Source organism: Eubalaena glacialis, chromosome 14 (assembly GCF_028564815.1).
Source record: "Eubalaena glacialis isolate mEubGla1 chromosome 14, mEubGla1.1.hap2.+ XY, whole genome shotgun sequence".
NCBI classification, from domain to species: domain Eukaryota; kingdom Metazoa; phylum Chordata; class Mammalia; order Artiodactyla; family Balaenidae; genus Eubalaena; species Eubalaena glacialis.
Window position 1 is genome coordinate 32,216,323 of NC_083729.1, and position 20,595 is coordinate 32,236,917.

The following is a 20,595-nucleotide window of genomic DNA, read 5'->3' on the forward strand; positions in this document are numbered from 1 at the left end:
GGAAGTAGAGGACTTGAACACTGTAATCCTAACAGACATATACAGAACACTTCACCCAATAACAGTAGAATACACACTCTTCTCAGGTACATATGGAACATTCTCCAGGATAAGCCATATGCTAGGCCACAAAACAAAGACTCAATAAACTTAAAAAGATTGAAATCAGACAGAATCTTTTCTAAGAATAAAGATAGAAATCAACAGCAGGAAAACTGGATAACTCACAAATATGTAGAAGTTAAACAACACATTCTTAAACATCCAAAGGTTCAAAGAAGAAATCCTAAGGGAAATTAGAAAATACTTAGGGAAAACACAACATACCAAAACTTACAGGATACAGCAAAAGCAGCACTTGGATGGATATTTATGGCTATAAATGTCTACGTTAAAAAAGAAAAAAGATATCAACAACCTAACTTTACATGTCGGGGTACTAGAAAAGAAATTAAACTCAAAGCTAGGAAATAATAAAAATTAGAGATAAATGAAACAGAGAACAGAAAAACAATAGAATCAATGAAACCAAAAGCTGCTTCTTTGAAAAAAATCAGCAAAATTGACAAACCTTTTATAGACCATCTAAGAAAAAGAAAAGACAAAAATAACTAAAATCAGAAATGAAAGTGGGGACATTATTACCACTGCCCTCACAGAAATAAAACAGATTGTAAGAAAATACTATGAACAATTACACACCAAAAAACTAGATAATATAGAATAAATGGACAAATTCCTAGAAACACACAAATTAACCTAAACTGACTCAAGAAGAAATTTTTACTTATTTATTTATGGCTGTGTTGGGTCTTCGTTTCTGTGCGAGGGCTTTCCCCAGTTGTGGCAAGTGGGGGTCACTCTTCATCGCGGTGTGCGGGCCTCTCACCATCGCGGTCTCTCCTGTTGTGGAGCACAGGCTCCAGACGCGCAGGCTCAGTAATTGTGGCTCACAGGCCCAGCCGCTCCGCGGCATGTGGGATCCTCCCAGACCAGGGCTCGGACCCGTGTCCCCTGCATTAGCAGGCAGATTCTCAACCACTGCGCCACCAGGGAAGCCCCAAGAAGAAATTTTAAATCTTGACATATAACAAGAAATCAGTAATCAAAACCTGACTCAGTAATCAAAACCTTCCAAAAAGGAAAGATGCAGGACCAGATAGCAGCACAGGTGAATTTTACCCAACATGTGAAGAATTAACACCAATCCTTTCAAACACTTCCAAAAAAACAGAAGAAGAAGGAACAGTTCCTAACTCATTCTGTGAAGCCAGCATTACCTTAATACCAAAGGCAGATAAAGACATCATGAGAAAATTACAGACTGATATGCTTTATGAGTATAGATGCAAAAATTCTTAACAGAATACTAGCAAACTGAATCCAACAGCATATTAAAACAGCACCTTAACCAACTGGGATTTATCCCAAGAATTCAGAAGCAATTCAACATTAAAAAAAAAATCAATATAATAGACATTAATAGGATGAAGGAAAACACACATGATCAATTAACTCAGAAAAGGCATTTGACAAAACCCAACATCCTTTCATGATAAAAACACTCCTAAAACTAGAAATAGATGGGAACTTCCTCAACATGACAAAGGGCATCTATGAAAAACCCACAGCTAAACTGAAAGCTTTCACCCCAAGATCAGGAATAAGACTAGGATGCCCACTTTACCACTGCTATTCAAAACTGTACTAGATGTTCTAGCCAGAGCAATCAAACAAGAAAAAGAAATAAAAGGCATCCAAATGGAAAGGAAGAAGTAAAACTATTTTTATTTGCAGATGACATCATCCTATATGTAGAAAAGTCCCAGAGAATCCATAAGAAAGTTACCAGAGCTAGTAAATTAATTCAGCAAAGTTGCAGAACAAAAGTCAACACACAAAAAGTTGTTGTGTTTCTATACACCTACAATGTACAATCCGAAAAGGAAATTAGGAGTGTAATTCCATTTAGCAACTAAAAGAATAATAGCATCTAAAAGAATAAAATATCTAGGAATGGATTTACCCAAGGAGGTGGAAGTATTTTACCCTGAAAACTACAATATATTGCTGAAGAAAATTAAAGAAGACCTAAATAAATGGAGAGACATCCTGTGTTCATGGGTAGGAAGACTTTATATTAAGATGCCAATACTAACCAAAATAATCGACAAATACAATGCAACTTCTATCAAACTCCAATAGCCCTTTTTGCAGAAATGGAAATGCCAATTCTCAAATTCATACGGAACTGCTGAATAGCCAAAACAATCATAAAAAAGAAAAACAAAGTTGTAGGACTCACACTTCCTAATTTCGAAACTTACTATGCTATGCTACAGTAATCAAAACAGTGTGGTACTGCCATAAATATAGACTCATAGACCAATGGAATAGAATAGAGAGTCCAGAAATAAATCTATACATCTACGGTCAACTGATTTTTGACAATGATGCCAAGTCTATTCAGTGGGGAAAGATCAATCTCTTCCACAAATGGTGCTGGGACAACCAGATTTCCATATGCAAAAGAATGAATTCATTTCCACATCTGTGGAAATGAATTTTCCACAGATTTCCACATGTATTCAGTGTGAGTTCCACCTAACTCACACCAAATACAGAATTTAACCCCAAAAGGATCAATGACCTAAATATAAGAGCTAAAACATAAACTTCTTAGAAGAAAACTTAGGGGTAAATCTTCATGATCTTGGATTTTGCAATGGATTCTCAGATATGACACCAAAAGCACAAACAATGAAAGAAAAAAATAGATAAGCTGAATTTCATTGAAATTTAAAACTTTTGTGCAAAGGACATTATCAAGAAACTGAAAAGACAGCTTTCTGGTTGTGTTTTAATGGGAGAAAATATTTACAAATCATAGAGCCGATAAGGGTCTAATATCAAGAATATACAATGATGTCCTAACATTTAACAACAAAAACACAAACAACCTAATTTTAAAAATGGGCAATGGACTTGAACAGACATTTCTCCAAAGAAGATATACAAACGGCCGTTAAGAACATGAAAAGACGTTCAACGTTATTAGTCATTAGGGAAATACAAACCAAAACACAATGAGGTATCATTTCACATCAACTAGGATGGCAATTAAAAAAACAAAAACAAAAACAGAAAATAACAAATGTAAGTGAAGACGTGGAGAAATTGGAACCTTTGTACATTGCTGGTAGGAATGTAAAATCGTGTGACTGCTGTGGAAAGCAGTATGACATTGCCTCAAAAAGTTAAACATAGCATTACCAAATGACCCAGCAATTCCACTTCCAGGTATATACCCAAAAGAATTGAAAACGGGAACTCAAACAAATACTTGTATACCAATGTTCACTGTAGCATTACTCACAATAGCCAAAAGGTAGAAACAACCCAAGTGTCCATGAACAGAGGAATGAATAAACAAAATGTGGTATACACACACAATGAAATATTATTCAGCCTTAAAAAGGAATTAAATTCTGATACAACATGGATGAGACATTATGCTAACTAAAATAAATCATACACAAAAGGACAAATATTGTATGATTCCACTTACATAAAATATCTGGAATAGGCAAATTCATAAAATCAGAAAGTAGATTAGAGGTTACCAGGGGCTGGGGGAGGGGGAAGTTAGGAGTTATTGCTTAATATGTACAGAGTTTCTGTTTGAGGTGATGAAAAGTTTTGGAAATAGATAGTGGTGATGGTTGCACAACCTTATGCATGCAGTTTTGGGCACTGAATTTACACTTAGAAATGGTTAAAATGGTTAATTTTATGTTATACATATATATATTTTACCACAATAAATAAGAGAAAAAGTTATTAAACACATGTACAGAAATCAGAATCCTATCAAAGTCCTTAAACAAAACAGCTGTGAATGCAATTATCAGTAAGTGCATTCCATTACAAACTACTGAGCCATACACAGAAATCAATTTACTTGCAAATGGTTTACATTGTAAGTAAAATAGAAAATGGGACTTGTCTATATAGAAAGGGAAAAGTTTGTTTCAGGAATTATAAAAGAATAACTGGAATTTAAGTTAGCTTATTACAAAAAGTCTCTGCTAATTTAAAACTCAACTTACTTTTAATTCCAAGACTTATTTATTTTTTATCTGTTTTTTAAATTTTTATTTTTAACCCTGAACCAAACTTTCTGTATACTAGGATTGGAGTGTTTTAACACATATGGGAAGATTACAGATTTTCTTTTTACCACCATATACAAGTTTCATAAAAGCAACAATTATGTTTTATTTTTTAATTGTCCATAATGTTTGCCATACAATAAATACTCAACAAATTTGGTGAATAAAACCAAACCAGTCAAAATCAGCAGGAAAGTAGCATTAAGGAAACTCTTTTCAAAATCATCTTCCCATTACAATTTTAAAATACCTACTTTAAAAATAATATCTGAGTAATTCAGGGTCCATAAAACCAAAACTTTAAATTACTTCTTTTCTCCAGTGTATGCCCCCTTCCCCAACTCCAATGGGAGATTTCCAGAATTTGACTTTATGAGTAATTTCTTTTACTGATTTGTGTTTGTCTGCCTGAGGTAGCCCAGTCTAGAAAGGAAAGTCAACAAGCATTCATCTTCATAACTGGATGGTTGGACTACTCAAGGTACTGCTGAAGTGCCTGAAGTGCTCCTGGTTCACTAGTTCATATAGTAATAATACAGGTATCATTTGCATTGTTTTCTTTCATCTTTACTGCTTTGTTTGTGGTTTGGTGCATTAAAGGTTTAATTATGAAATAAACTTGAATATGAGACGCAAACTTTATTTGATAACTACCAAAACAAACTGTGTGCTATTAATATCAATGACAATTAAGTTTTGACTTTTAGAACTCATCCTAAGGTATTTTTTTCTTAAAGCATAAGGGGTTTGGGGGGAACAAATTACCACTTTAACTGAGGGAATACTGTAATTAAATTCTCCCAAATCAGGCAATTTATAGCCACAGAGATGACCCTGGATGGCTATGAGAATGAGCCTCTCAGATCTCTGACTCCAGGGCAAATACTTGACTGTGGGCCCCAGCTGCTGCACGCTGAAATCCATCACTGTGCATGGAGGCCACACTTCTCACTGGCTGCTGCCAGTCAAAGAGCACCATAGGCATACTAAGGCAGCCCTAGTCCTGGGAGATGAGGAATTTTTGTGATAGGCACCTTTGACTCAAGGACTTCTGAGGTCTCGGTGAACTTCCTTAGAACTACGACACTTTCACCCAGACTTCCTTCCTTACCTCTCCTTCACTTGGAGTCAGACTTACATCAGTCTTACAACTCTCCTTGCCTCTGTCCTCATTTTCTCTCACAAGCACTTCTCCTAATAAATTTCTTGCATGCTTAATCCCATCTTGGCATCTGCTACTCCCTTGCAGCATTATACTTCTTTTTTCTATTTTGCCATTTCAAATGAATTATTTGTTTCCCTATTTGCTAAAATAGGATACACCAAACATGACAATTCCAATGCCTTTTGACTGGTAAAGATCTCAACTAACTCCTGAGTAAGTATATTCTTGAGGGGACAAGATCAGAACTACATACAATTCAACATATGTACTGAGCACCTGCTATACATAAGAAATATGCTAAGCATTACAGAGAATACAAAGGTGAGTAGGATCCTATCGTGCTCTCAAATAGCTCCCAATATAGTGGAGGAGAGAAGCCACAGATACAAACAAACTTTAAAGGGCAGATTATCATTAAGTACTAAAGTTGAAGTATAAAGTACTAAAGAAATTAAGAGATTCATTCTACTTAGGGGATGGAATTGTAGTAGAAAGCCTTTGTAGAGGAGACGGTATCGGAAATGTACATTGAAAGACATCATCAGGGCCTTCAGGTTGTACCTGCCTGTAATTAATAAGGACAATCCAACAAAGATGCCCTCCATGCTTGCACGCTTGACTACCCACAATGTGTAAATTCCTCCTATCACAATTCTCTCACACCTTCTCATTCCCAGAGTACTGATGGTTTTCTAGTTCCCCTCCAAAGGTGTTCCTCTCCCAGTATCCCCCCTTTCATCACCATTACCACTTAGACTCCTAAGCCAGAATCCTGGGAATCAGCTTTGACTCCTCTCACCACCCTGTCATTCAACTACCAATCTACCTCTAAATCTAAAATCTGTCCACTACTTCCCTGGTGGTGCAGTGGTTAAGAATCCGCCTGCCAGTGCAGGGGACATGGGTTCGAGTCCTGGTTGGGGAAGATCCCACAGTCCGCGGAGCAACTAAGCCCGTGAGCCACAACTACTGAGCCTGCGCTCTAGAGACCGCAAACCACAACTACTGAGCCCGCATGCCACAACTACTGAAGCCCGCCCGCCTAGAGTCCACGCTCCGCAACAAGAGAAGCCACCGCAATGAGAAGCCCGTGCGCTGCAACGAAGAGTAGCACCCGCTCGCCACAACTAGAGAAAGCCCACGCGCAGCAACGAAGACCTAACGCAGCCAAAAATAAATAAATAAAAATAAAATAAAATCTGTCCACTTTTCTTTATCCCCACAGCTACTGCCCTAGTCAAGACCACCATCATCCCTTCCATGAATTGCTGCAAAAGTCCCCTAACCTACCTTCCTGCCTACAGTTCTACTGCCATTTAATCCAGGCTCCACAGAGCAGACAGTGATCCTTCAAAATTCATATCTAATTATCAATATCCTGCTTAAAACCTTTCAGTGGTTCCTCACTGCTCACAAGATAAAATGCAACAATTTGGTTCACAAGACCTGGCCCCATGCTCCAGACTCCAGCTACTCAGAATTCCTAAGATGCTGAGCTCCTCTTGGACTCCAAAGACTCTTTGGACCACAAACCCTTGGAACACACTTCCTCCTCATCCTCACCTGGCTAACTCCCACTTCCACTAAAATGTAACTTCCTTCACTCCCAAATATAAACATACAAGGATAGTCTCCTAGCTTCCTATTGCCATCCCAAGACCATTACTTCTCAGCCCTTTCCTTTATGGTCTATGCTGTCTTTTCATTAACTACCACCTTTAAAATTATTACTTTTTTATACAGCAGAATCCTTTTGTCAAATGCAATTCTACACAGAGCCCCAATATGTAAAAGAGTTAAGCTTCTCAGCCTAACTCAAGGAGTTTCAAAACCCTCTTCATTCAGCCTCCTTCTCTCCTAAGACACTGCTTCCCTAAAACCTAAGGTGCAGGACAATTAGAACACCGTTGTCTGTATTATACTGCCTACTCAAAGGAAGAAACACAGTACAGTGGAAAGAGTTGTCTTTTAAGCTAAACAGACTTAAGTTCAAATCTTGATTCTACTCATCAGTCACAAGATCTTGAGCAATTTGCCTGAGGATCCATTTCCTCATCTGTAAAACTCAGCTGTAAAAATCACCACCTTGAAAAGTCAATGGGTAGAACAGAGATAAGTATGTAAAGTACCAAGCATAGTGCCTAGAATACTGACACAAAGCAGGAAATCAATAAAATACTATCTGCTATGGCTTATCCAGGAAATGTAGGTTAACATTCAAAATCAATTAATGTGATTTACCATAATACTGACAGAATAAAGGAGAAAAACCTTATGATTATTTTAAGAGACACAGAAAAATCATTTGACAAACTTCAATATCCATTTATGATTTTAGAAAACCCCAAAACTCTCAGAAAACTAAAAGTGGAAGGGGAAATCCTCAATCTGATAAAGAGCATCAATGAAAACTAATATCATCCTTAATGGTGAAATAAGACATGCTTTTCCCTTAAGAATGAGAACAAGGCAGGATGAGCACTCTCACTACTTTGATTCAACACTGTAATGGAAGTCCTCCTAGTCAGTAAAATAAGGAAAAGAAATAAAGAAATAAATACCAGACTCTATTTGCAGATGACATAATTATGTAGAAAATTCTATAAAGTCTACAAAACAACTACGAGCAAGGTCAAAGGATACAAGATCAATATACAAAAGTCAGCTACATGCTTTTGTTTTTTATTCAGATATATCATCTTCATTAAACAACTTTTTTGAGTTTCATAATGCCTTTCTTTTTCATGCATTTTCGGCACACTGAAGGACTCGATGCATATTTAAGGACTTCCAATTGATAACAATATAAAATTTCTGAAATTCCCTCTCTCTTTCCCCTTAGAAGTCTCCCTCCTTCATCTCCCATTTGGACTAAATTCTCTCTAGGCCTGGGCACATCTGTCACCCTGCAACTTCTCTTTATTGCTCTCCAAATTTTCACCTATTGTTTATATACTTGTAGCAAACAACTGGAAAATAAAATTTTAAAACAATTTACAATAGCATCAAAAAACAAAATATTTCAGATTAAACATAACCAAAGACACGTAAGACTTCTACACTTAAAGTGTTTCTCAGAGAAATTTAAAAGTCTAAATAAATGGAGACCTATACTACATTCATGAATCCAAAGATTTGCTATTGTTAAGATGTCAATTCTCCCTAGTTATCTACAGATTCAATGCAATTACAATTAAAATCTCACCAAGATTTTTTGGTAGAAATTGACAGAATGGTTCAAAATTTATATTGAAATGCAAAACCTAGAAACAATAAAATAATATTTTAAAAGAAGGAGGACTTACACTACTTAACTTTAAGACTTACTATAAATCTACAGTAATCAACGGTGTGGTATTGGGGTAAAGATAAACAAAACACCAATGGAATAGAATGGAGAGTCTAAAAATATATATATATTTATTTTAAATATATTACATATTTAAATATACATTTACATTAGTATATATTATATATATTCATTTAATTTTCACAAAAACAACAACAGAATCCAACAGGGAAAGGCAAGTCTCTTTGAAAAATAGTTCTGAAATAACTAGATACAAGCATAAAAAAATGAATCTCTATTCTTACCTCATATCATACACAATTAATTTGAAATGGACCACAGATTATGTAAAAGCTAAAACTATAAAGCTTTTAGAAAACAGCATTAGGACCATGTCTTCATGACTTGGTGGCAGGCAAGGGGTTCTGGGACAGGGCACAATAAGCTTAAAAGAAAAAAAACCTGATAAATTTGACTCCATCAATATTAAAAACTTGGGTTCATCAAAAAACACCATTAGGAGAATGAATAGACAAGCCACAGGCTAGAAGAAAATATTCATGAAACATATATCTGATAAAGGACAGTTAACCAGGATATATAAAGAACTCCCACAACTCAATACTGTAAAGAAAAACAGCTCAATTTTTTAAATGGGCAGCAGATTTACACAGACACTGCCCAAAAGAAGATATACAAATAACCTACAAGAACATGAAAGAGTGCTCAATATCATCAGTCATCAGGATATAGCAAATTAAAACCACAATGAGATACCACTACACACCCACCACAATGATTAAAATTAAAGACTAATAACACTGAATACCGGCAAGGATGCAGAGCAACTGGAACTCTCATACACTGTTGGTGGGAACATAAAATGGTACAACCACTTTGAGAAAAGGTCTGGGAGTTTCTTATAAAACTAGCAGACACTTACTCTATGAGCCATTTCTCCTGATATTTACCATAGAGAAATGAAAATATTTCTACAACACAACCTGTATAAGAACATTCATGGCAGCTTTATTCATAATGGCCCCAAACTGGAAACGTCCCTGGTATACATCCACTTGATAAACTTTTGACATGTTCATATGATAGAAAAAAAGGACTGAATTCTTCATAAACACAACCTCAAAAGTCTTTCCAAAAATATATACTGTACGATTCTATTTATATGATATCCTAGAACAGATAAGATTAACCTATGGTAGGATGACAGAAGATCAGAAGAGCAGTTGCTTCTGGAGGTTGGGGGCAGGAACTGACTGAGAAGGCACATGAGGGAAATTTCAGGAGTGATGGTAATGTTTGATATCTTGGTAGAGGCTTAGGTTGTATTCATTTGCCAAAATTCATTAAATGGTACAATTAACATTTGTGTATTCCATTATATGTAAATTTTACCTAAAAAAAAGGAACTGCAAACAAATACTGAACTCTAAGTTAATGACATACATGCTGAAGTGTTTAGGGGTAAAGTGTACCGATGTCCACAACTTACTTTGAAATCCATCAAAACGTAAGATGGATTGGTGGATGGATAGAGAGATGGATAAGCATGTGATAAAGCAAACAGTAAAATGTAAATTATAAAATCCAGGTGTAAATTGTAAAATAATTCCTTACCTGGTCCCATTACCCTCCTCTTCTAACTCATTGAGATTTCTAATCCATGGAGCTCTCATGTACACCTCCATTATCTCTCTTATAGCTTAACTTCCAATCATCTGAAATATCTCTATTCTCTTCGTCTCTACCGCAGCCACCTGCAACCAACTATCCTTCTCTACCCATTTACCTAAACTGATGAGTGCTGCCCGAGGAAAATCTCACAACCACTAGACCAATGAACGCTACTCCAAATTTGTAACTTCCACACTCAGCACTGCTGAGCAATTCCTTTCTAATTCACTGGTTGGCTCCTTCTCCAGACTCCACAGCAGCAATTCCAAAACTGGATTATGCTTCTTAAACTCCTTACTCATTTCTCTTTCCTCATTCTATGTAAAGTATCTTGCCTTTCATTCCATCATGAACATAGTGGCTACCGAGCATGAACTACCTGCTCCCCAATCTAGAAACCCATCTTATCTCACCTCCTCCCACCTCAGAGGAAAGGATGTCATCACTCCTGCCAGAGGTAGCGGATCATCATCAATACTGCTTAAAAATGCAGACTCTGTAACCAAGTTATCCTTTCCAAACTTCAGTTTTCTCTCTTATAAAATAGAAACAGGGGCTTCCCTGGTGGCGCAGTGGTTGAGAATCTGCCTGCTAATGCAGGGGACACGGGTTCGAGCCCTGGTCTGGGAAGATCCCACATGCAGTGGAGCAGCTGGGCCCGTGAGCCACAACTACTGAGCCTACGCGTCTGGAGCCTGTGCTCCGCAACAGGAGAGGCCACGATAGTGAGAGGTCCGCGCACCGCGATGAAGAGTGGCCCCTGCTCGTTTCAACCAGAGAAAGACCTCGCACAGAAACGAAGACCCAACACAGCCAAAAAAATAAATTAATTAAATAATTAACTAATTTTTTAAAAAATAGAAACAATAATAGTATACTGTGAGAATTAGAGAACACATGCAAGGCACTTAAAATAGTACCTGGCAAATAATTCAAGGCAAATCCCATTGCTGTGTTCCTGAGCTCATCTTGTTCAGTATCTTCACTAGCATTCTCTATCAGCTCCTTCCCCAAAGCCTCCTAACATAAACAAGTTTCCATCACCTTCAAATAAAAAACAAGTGTCTTCCCCAACTTGAATCCCCTTCTTGTCACAGAAGTATCTCTTTTCCCTTCATTTCCAAGCTTCTAGGGGAAAAAAAAAAATCTGACAAAACTCATCTGTTCTTGCTATTCTTTTTCCATGCTCTTCCATCTTCTATTCTCACACCGAAACTGCCTGGACATAAGTGACCCGTAAGCTGTCAAATCTAACACTTTTCAGGCCCCTTATTTGACTTTTCTATAGCCTGACACAGTTAATGACACTTTTCTTGAAACTCCTTCCATTCTCAGCTTCTCAGACACTAGGGTCCCATTCTCTCTACCTGACTCTTTCCTTCTTAATCTCCTTTACTCACGCCTTTCCCTCTGCTCTTCCCCTACACCCTATTGTCCATTCTATTTCCCCAGTTCTGATGCCAGCCTTATTTCATTCTTATCGCTAATCATTTTCAGTGGGTGGTCTCATCTACTTTTTTTTAACACCTTCTTTGAGGTACAATTAACATACAATAAATTGCACATATCTGAGCTGTATAATCCGTTAAATTTTAATATATGTATACTCTCCTGAAACTACTGGTACAATCAAGACAAATGAACATACAAGCCTCCCCCCAAAATAACTACTGACTTGCTTTTTGTCACTGTGGATGCATTTTCTAGAAATTTATAGTATATACTGTGGTGTTTTTTTGAGGGGGCAGGGGGTGGTTTCTTTGGCTTCTTTCATTCAGCTTAATTATTTTGAGATTCAGCAACGCTGCCTTGTATATCAACAGTTCATTCCTTTTTACTGCTGAGAAGTATTCCAATGTATGGGTATATCACAATTTGTTTATTAATTCACCTGCTGATGGACATTTGGGTTGTTTCCAATTTTTTGCTGAACAGGACTGCCATGAACATTCATGTGTAAGTCTTTCATAGGAATATAAGCTTCGTCTATTCTCATGGCTCTACTTACACACCTGGAAGTTCCAAATCTGTTTCACCAGATACCAATAACCAGTTGCCAGTTTGACAAGTCCACCTGGATAACCCAAAATGACTTTTAAATCAGCAAGTTCAAAACTCATCTTATAATGCCACTCTCTCCACCCCAGCAGGTTCTCCTCCTACATTCTCTATCCTGACTAAAGGCACTCAAACCAGAAACTTAAGAATCCTCCTACTCTTACCATTTCCCTCCATCACTCAGTGAGTTACTAGATCCTGTCAATTCTGCCTTTTAAACATCTCTCAAATAAAATCCATCTCCACACTTCCATCCTAATTCAAATGCATTATCATCTCTTGGCTGGACTATTAACCCTAGCCTTCTTCTAACTTTTCTCCTTACCTTGGGCCTCATTATTCTCCAATTCATTTTCTATTCTATGGCCAAAGTGGATTTTCTAAAATTGAAATTTTATGTTACTCCCCTATTTAAAATTCCTCAATGCCATCTATCCCCTCAAGATAAAATTCATACTCCTTAGCTTAACATACAAAAAATTCTCTATAAATCAGTTTCCTCTCCAAACTCATCTTCTGCCACTTCCCATCATGTTCGAACTTAGTCATTTCTGGATGATGTCAATTACCTTTTAATCCTTAGTGCTGAGAGCAATACTTGGTCTGCAGTAGGCACAATATGCTTATGCAATAGATAAGGTAGGACGCAGACTAACAGATATATTGAGACCTTCTGGGGATTTTCAGGAATAGTAGTAGTCCAGTCTGGCTGAAGCATAAAGTATATGAAAGACTATGGTAAGCAATCCATCCAGAAAAGCAGGATGAAGCCAGACCACAGATCACCATCAAGTCTATTCCAAAGAATATACACTTCATTCTATGCCCTCAAAAGACATCAACGGTTCTGAACAAGAGTGTGACACATTCAGAAGTGTCCTATAACTTCTGAAATTTGAAAAATAGATAAAGGAGAGGTGAGGGGCAGTGAACTCAGTAAAGAGGCTACAGCAGTAGTCTGGGAGTAGGGGGGAATAGATTAAAAGAACATGTCAAGGGGAATGAAGCTACAGGCTCTGACTGGGTGTGGGCAGTAATAAGTCATCAGAAATGACTCCAAAGTTTTGAATCAGTCAAATAAAATAATACAGCTAATAAATCAAGAAGAATTTTTTTTTTTAATAGGTGAAAGGGAGGGAGCTGATCGTTTTGTTTGGGTTTTCCCTACCCATTCATTCAAATTTAAGTGCCAACCAGGTGTCAGGCATTGTATACATGGAGGATAAAACGAGGGTAAAATATCATCCCTGTTCCCAAAGACCATCCAATCTAGTTGGGGTGGGGAATTTAAACAGGAAAAAAATAGGAACTTAAAATTAATTGTTAAGTGCTAGGCTAGGGTGCTAAAAGAATATTTAGACTGAAAGAAAGACTATCCAACTCAGGCCTGAGGATCTGAGAAAAGATCTGAGGTCTAGAGAGCCCAGAGGATGAGTGGTGTTAGGCCAGGCAAAAGGCCGTCCAGGTGAAGAAAACAGCATGTTCAAAGAGCCTCAGGTTAGATAACACAAGTTGATGCATCTGCAAACAGTACAATAAGTACAATAAGTCTAAAAGAAGATATGGAGATATCCACAGGAAATGTCTAACAAGCAGATGAAAATGCAGGTTTTGAGCTACCAAATATATTTTCAACCTGTCTTTGGTGGCTTAAAATCATCTTTAGTGGATATTTTAAATAAGAACTGGGAGAATCTCACACATCAGCGAGACTGTGTACACTTCCACCTTCTCCCATCACTTCTACTGTCAAGCAAGGGTATCTCTGCTTAAAGTCAAAGCGGGTTTATATAAATAAGCAAAGAGGACTGGTGGGGACTGTGGAAAATCTGAGATAGATAGATGCCTTGTCTAAAGAGGGCAGCCATTTACTCAGCTCCAGCAGCTTACTGCCTTGCTTGAATGCTGGCCCAATGTGGAGAGATCTTCTTATTCTCCAAGAAAAGCTCAAAATTCAGATTTTATGTAATATCTCTCATTTGAAAATACTGGCATCTGATTACATTAAAAATAAAACAACACTATGCCAGCCAAAAAAAATGTTTCTGTGGACAGATTTCAGCACAGGCCACCAGTGTGGCAGAGTTAGACCTGGTCTGCTAAATCCTTCAGTGCTCTTTTCACTATCTCATAGGACCCTCAACTGATAGGGTTTCATGGTGACTCCCATGGGATAGGAGCTGCTTGCTTCCAAGTGAAACAGCCCCAAACTGATAGTGCTTTATTAGTTCTTTTATATATTTTCAATAATTTTTGTCTCTTCCCCACCCCATCCCCCCCCTGGTCAGGATACCTGCTTCTAGCATCACTGAGACCTCCTACTCCCCTTCTATTACAACCTAAGATGGCAAGCTTGCAGGTAAAGCAAAAGTAAACAGAGTGAGAGCCTGACAGGATTTCTAATGAATAAAGCAGGTAAGGCATATGGCAAAGATTTGGTTTTCTTAGAAAACAATTATCACAGAGATATCTGTGACTAGTCAGACACCTGAGCAAAAAAGTCAGTAACTTATATTTGAAATATATGAGCAAATTCTGCTAACAAACCAAATAGGTTCCATTGTGAGCTACCAAGAGGGGGAGAGGGAGAACAGCGCAAAAGGGAAAGTAAAAGTTGCTGGCCTTTGAGAAATATCAGATACCTCTTAAAACACAGTTTTTTAAAGTATAAATGTTTAAAAGAAAAGGTACACTATAACCTCAACTCTCAGTGAGGAATAAAAATATTTTTTAATCATATAACATGAAACATTCTTCGAGCAACAAGAAATGGGGATTTATAAACACTATTAAAAGAGTAAAGCTATCCCTATATTTATAAGAAGAAGTAAAAGGAAAACAAAAAATAATCTGATAGTTTTTAATATTCATTCAGAGATCAGCTGCTGATGTTTTAGTGTATTAAGTCACAACGTTGCTTCAGAAGCTCTGAAAATGTAACAACATTTCCCAATTATATTAAAACGGGTAAAAGTACAGATCACGGGGTATATAACTTTAGATAACAATATGGCAAACTCGAAGAAACAAAGAAATGTTAAAATGTCTAATCAACAAACCGAATGACAGTACCAAGATTTTGAGAGAGAGAGAGAGAGAGACAGACAGACAGACACGGGGGGTGGGGGCGGCGGGGAGGGAGAGAAAAAGAGAAAGAGAGAAAGAGAGAAAGAGAGAAAGAGAGAAAGGGAAGGGAAGGAAGGAAAGCAAGCAAGGAAGGAAGGAAGGACAGTGGCATGTGCACCCGCCCCTGTGAATCGGAGGAGTCGGGGAATTCAGGGGAATGAAGAGTGATTACAGAGGGCGAGCAAAGCAGGCCCTGTTCCTGCTGGCAAGCGAGCTCTGCAATTACTTAGAGCAAGCATTATGGCCAGAGCATTCTGGAGCCCACTTAGACGAGCAGACTGGACACCTAAAACCGGAGGCTGACAGCAGCTCCGGGAGAGGACCGAAAAGGCGGAAAAGTGGCCTGCTTTGACCTCCACTGAAAACGGAGGCTCCTCCAACTCTCGTCTCTGAATCAGGGGCAGGGCGGTAAGCTCTCAGCGGTTGGATTCTTCGGACAAACTCTCCCAGGCTCCCTGCGGCCTTCCCACACACCACACCGGGTGAATGTCAACACGGAGAGCCAGCGAGTGTAAGGGAACCTCTCGGTGTGCGCCGTCCTTTCTGGGAGGCGGTGAGACCGGGAAGAAAGACGGTTCCGCGCGCGCCCCGCCTCCCAGCCCTTCCCCAGCCCCGGCCCGGCGCCCTCGCAGGGGCTGCAGCCGGGAAGCGGGGTCTCGCGCGCTCCTCACCTTTTTCAGCGCAGGCACCAGCAGCCCCCGCCACTTGGGCGCGTTCTCCTCGCTGAAAAACTCGTACGGCAGCTGCTGCGCCTGCATGGTGCTCCCGGGGCGCCTCCGGGTTGGGAGAGGGGCGGCGGCGGCCGGGCCGGGGAGCCGCGAGAGGGCGAGCTCTTAGCGCGGAACAGGGCCGCGGCCCCACCGGACGGCCCGGCCCCCTCGGGGCGCCGAGCGGCCGGGCTAGCCCCGGAGAGGGAGCTGGGGGGCGAAGCCCGCGCCCGGCCACCCACCCGACACGGGCACCAGCCGCGAAGAGCGAACGCAGCCCGGAGGCGGCGGCGGCGGCATCCCGCACCACCGCCCCGGGGCCGGGCCCCCACTCCTCCCCGGCCCGCTGGCGCCGCCCCGGGTTGCCCTCCGCCGCGGTCGCCGCCCGCCCGCCCGCCGGGGCTGCGCTCCCGGGCCCGGCCTGGCCCCGCGGCGGAGCCGGCGGCTGGGGGAGGGCGTGTGGACGGACGCTCCGGCCGCGGCGCCCGCGCGGCAGGGACCCCGAAACGCGGGCGACCCGGGGCGGGGCGGAGCTGGGCGCGGGGTGTAGCGGGGGAGGGGAAAGGCCCGAGGTCGTTGTTGGGGAATCCGGCTGCCTGAGGTGCCGCCGCGGCCGCCGCCGACGCCGGTGTAGCGCTAGAGCTTCCTACTAGCGAACTGAACCTGCCTGCTACTGAGCATGCGTCGCCGGGCAGGGCCGGTTCGCTCCGGGTTTTCCGGCTCCCCAGCCAAGAAGGAGGGAAGCGCGAGCGAGCGAGGGAGGGCGCCCCGCCGGGCTGTGGCTGCGCCCCCGAGGGCTGCAGGGGGAGGAGCGATAGGGCCCCGAGCCGTCGAACCCCCGGCCGAGTGGGGCCTGCGGGGTGGGGTGCGAGCTACGGTGAAGCGGCCCGCATTGTGTGGTTGGGCCGAGAAGGATCCCACCCCTCTCTCGGAGTCCCTGGGCCTTTCGTTTCGGAAAGGGGTGTGTATCTGTGTACTTTGTTCCCGAGCGTGAAGATAAGGACTGCCCAGAGCATGCAATGTATAGTAAACAGGCTGGACAAAAGATAGGTGCCTTTCTCACGAAACCTACGGCACAATAGAAGTGATCGCAATGTCTCCAATCGGTCTTTCCACATCACCAAGAATAAAACGTGTACGTGTAATGTTGCTTTTGTGTGTTTTTAAATGCAATATGTTCATCTTTGAAACCCGTTTCAAATATGAACTCCAATAATCACTTACCTCCAGTGGAAATTGACACCTCTCCTGCAGCTCCCAGATCCCAGGAACACTTTACTCAGTACCCTCTCCGGGCATTTAGCTTAACGTGTTTTGTATCTCTACAAGGCTCTTTCAACTAGATAACAAACTCCTGGAAGGCAGATCTTTTTCATCAGGGTTAGGGGCTCTACACAGAATAGGCACTTAGTGAATGTTTGTGGAATGCTAAAGGAGTATTATCTGTAAATTGTTCCTCCATCCCAGGGATGCAGGTGTTTGCTTTTAACAGTGGCACTGGGTGGCTGGCGCCTCATGGTTTACCATTACCACTTTTTGAGCATAATCTCATTTAATCCTCGGAGCAATCCTATTGTTTTTGCATCACAGTTTAAAGAACCAGCCTGAGTTGAAATTGATACTGTACCCTGCTATTTCAGAGAACAATAACCAGAATCACATAGATGAGAAATGTTTAAGCAGCGGTTCTTAATCTCTACGGGACCTCTTTGAGAATCTCATAAAAGTCTTGGTTCCTTTCCTTTAAAGATGTACACATATGATTTACATTTAAAAATTCTCCACACTTTCAAAGTGTTCAGAATGACATTTTGAAAATCATCCATAAATCCTCTGGGTAAAAAGAGGTAAAGTAACCATAGCTTAGAGAGGGGTTGGGGGCAGGAGAAGGGGTCTCAGAGGAAAACATGACAGCCATTTTCAAATCTCTAAAGTAATGATATGAAAAAAAATATATGATATGTGATAGGGTTTTGTGTGATTCTAAACGATTGAATTAAGATCAAGCCTCTGCCCCAAATTATTCCTGGGCTTCCTACTGCTCTTAGAATACTTTTCAAACTTCCTACCATGACCCACAAAACATGCATCTGGCTACTGTTTACATTCTCAACTTTTTCTCACCATTCTCAACGTTGGCTCACCACATTCCAGTCACACTGGCCTTCTGTCTATTCCTAGAAAACACCATCCTCTTTCCTGCCTCAAGGGCTTTGCTCTTCTCTCAGCCTGTAACTCATTCTGCTCCTGTTCACTTGGCTGGTTATAAACGTCACCGCCTCCAAGAGGCCTTCGGTGATCACGCTAAGTAGTTTCCACCTATACTTTTCTCCCATAAGCCTTGGCTTCTTTCTTCGCAAGCATAAATCACGGCCTTTATTTTTCGTTGTTGGTCTCCCCCCACCCCGCCGCCCCCACCGTCTGGAATGTAAACTCCAAGATCAACAATCTTATGTGTTCACTCTAGCTCATCATTGTATCCCCAGGAACTACAGCACTTGGCACATAGTAGGTTCTCAATAAATACTGTTGAAGGTATGAAAGTTGAATGGCGGAAACTTTCAGGAAGACTACGTAATCGGAGTTGTCCTAGGAAATGGGTGATCTTCTGGGGTGTGCAAGTAAAAACCGTACATTCGCTCACTCGGGACGATGGGGAGGGTTAAGAGGTGGGACTTGATGACCTCCAAGGTCCCCTTCAACTCCGAGTCTCTGATTTGACTGCAGAGGTAAACAAGCCCTAGAAGCATGGATTAAAGCCCGGCTGGGCATGCTTAGCGGCCGGGGCAGGTTTTCACTAGTATGGACGTTTTGGCTGCAGACTGACAGCAAGCAGCTGGAGGGAAACTGCAGAGAAGAGACTCGGCTCTCCGCAGCTGAGAGACCTAAGGGGAGTGGTGTTGGGTTCGGCGCCGCTAAGGTCAGGGAGCAATCGAGCCCCTCTACACCGTTTGCTTGTATCTCTTGGGCCAAATCAAAACCTATGGGCGTGCTGCGAGAGAAGACGACCGTACGAACTCAGAAACTTGCTAGTGGAGACGCGAAAACCCCGTGAGCCCCTCAGCGGCAACCTCTGACTGTGGCCCCGCGGCGCAGGCGCAGAGGTTCCGTTCGCGCCCCACCTTCGACTCTAAAGAGCCAGGAGCCTGAGCGGACGTGACGCACGGGGGCGCGTCCAGGCAGGCTAGCCGAGTTCTGAGCGCGTCGAGTCAGCACACGGGCAGCGGGAAAGGAGGCGGGGAGGACTTTTGGGCTGGCGGCGCGCCCCCTGCAGGTGGGAGTGCAGCACTACGCGCTTTGCCTCGCGCCACAACCGGACGCAGTCACAGGGTTCCCTGCCTGGGTGCAGCCGCAACGATCTTCCTGAAGCAAACTTCAGATGCAGTTACTCTCCCGTTCGTGTCTCCACTGTCATCCCAGAATAAAGTCCAAAGTCCTTAGCTTTGTATTCATGGCCTTGCACAACGGGGCCACTACTTATCTTTCCAGCTGTAGCTCTCACTCAAAATGAACTACTATTGCCTCCTATAAACCCATTATTTCTGTCTCTTGTTTCTTGCCTATTCTGTTCCATCTGCCTAGAATACCCTTCATCATCTTCCTCCAATCCCACCACAGCTTCACCCCACCTCCCATATACACGCTCACCGTGAAATTCTTATCCACGCTGTCGCCACCAGCACATATGCTGCCTTCTTTCTGAAGTCTTTTTCAGCCCCCATTTAGGATTCCTCCCCTTAAACTTTCGAGTCCAATAGGCATAAGAAACAGCAGTTTCAGCCATCAATAAAGTTAAGGTCTTCTCTTCCAGCAGCATATCCTCTCAATGCTTCCCCTCACCCTGTCTTTCTTCCCAATCCCCACTTTCAATTCCATTTCTCCAATTATGTCCCCAGAAAAATACACCAGAGAAAGCAGTGGCTGATAAAACCACTGGACAACCATCCTTTATCACCTTTAGTTAATACTTTGATCCTCCCTTCTCTCTCTCCCTCTCTCTCTCTCTCTCTGTCTCTCTCTCTCGGGCAAAGATGGTGGGGAGCAAGGTAGGTACAATTAGAAGACATGATCAAAAGCTCTCCAAGATATTTAGGACTATTCCTGGCACTTTTTTTTCAGGATCCCGGCAGAGTCCAGTTTTTGGCAAAAGTCTTTTTCCAGTTGATTCAAGTGGTAATGTCTCCTCAAACTGATTGCACCGCAATCCAATTCAACTTTCATTGAATTCCCAACAGTTTGTCATGGAACCTGATAAACTGGTTCTAAACTGTATACGGAATAGAAAAAAAAAAAGTTCTTCTGTTAAAGAGCAAGGTAGGGGAACTTGACTTACCAGATATGAAGACATTACACAGAGTAATTAAAACAACGTGGTATCAGAAAAGG

The 20,595-nt window shown here is 41.4% G+C and overlaps 1 protein-coding gene across 4 annotated transcripts in view; it reads right to left on the reverse strand.

Moving 5' to 3' along the window:
• Nucleotides 1-16,420, reverse strand: part of SOS1 (SOS Ras/Rac guanine nucleotide exchange factor 1) — a 147,522-nt gene extending 131,102 nt beyond the window's left edge. For all 4 annotated transcript variants that reach the window (XM_061210679.1, XM_061210677.1, XM_061210678.1 and 1 more), the window contains exon 1: nucleotides 16,174-16,420. In XM_061210679.1, coding sequence (XP_061066662.1) covers nucleotides 16,174-16,260 — 87 coding nt within the window. In that variant the 5' untranslated portion in view covers nucleotides 16,261-16,420. The remainder of the gene's footprint in view (nucleotides 1-16,173) is intronic.
• Nucleotides 16,421-20,595: the final 4,175 nt, after the last annotated feature.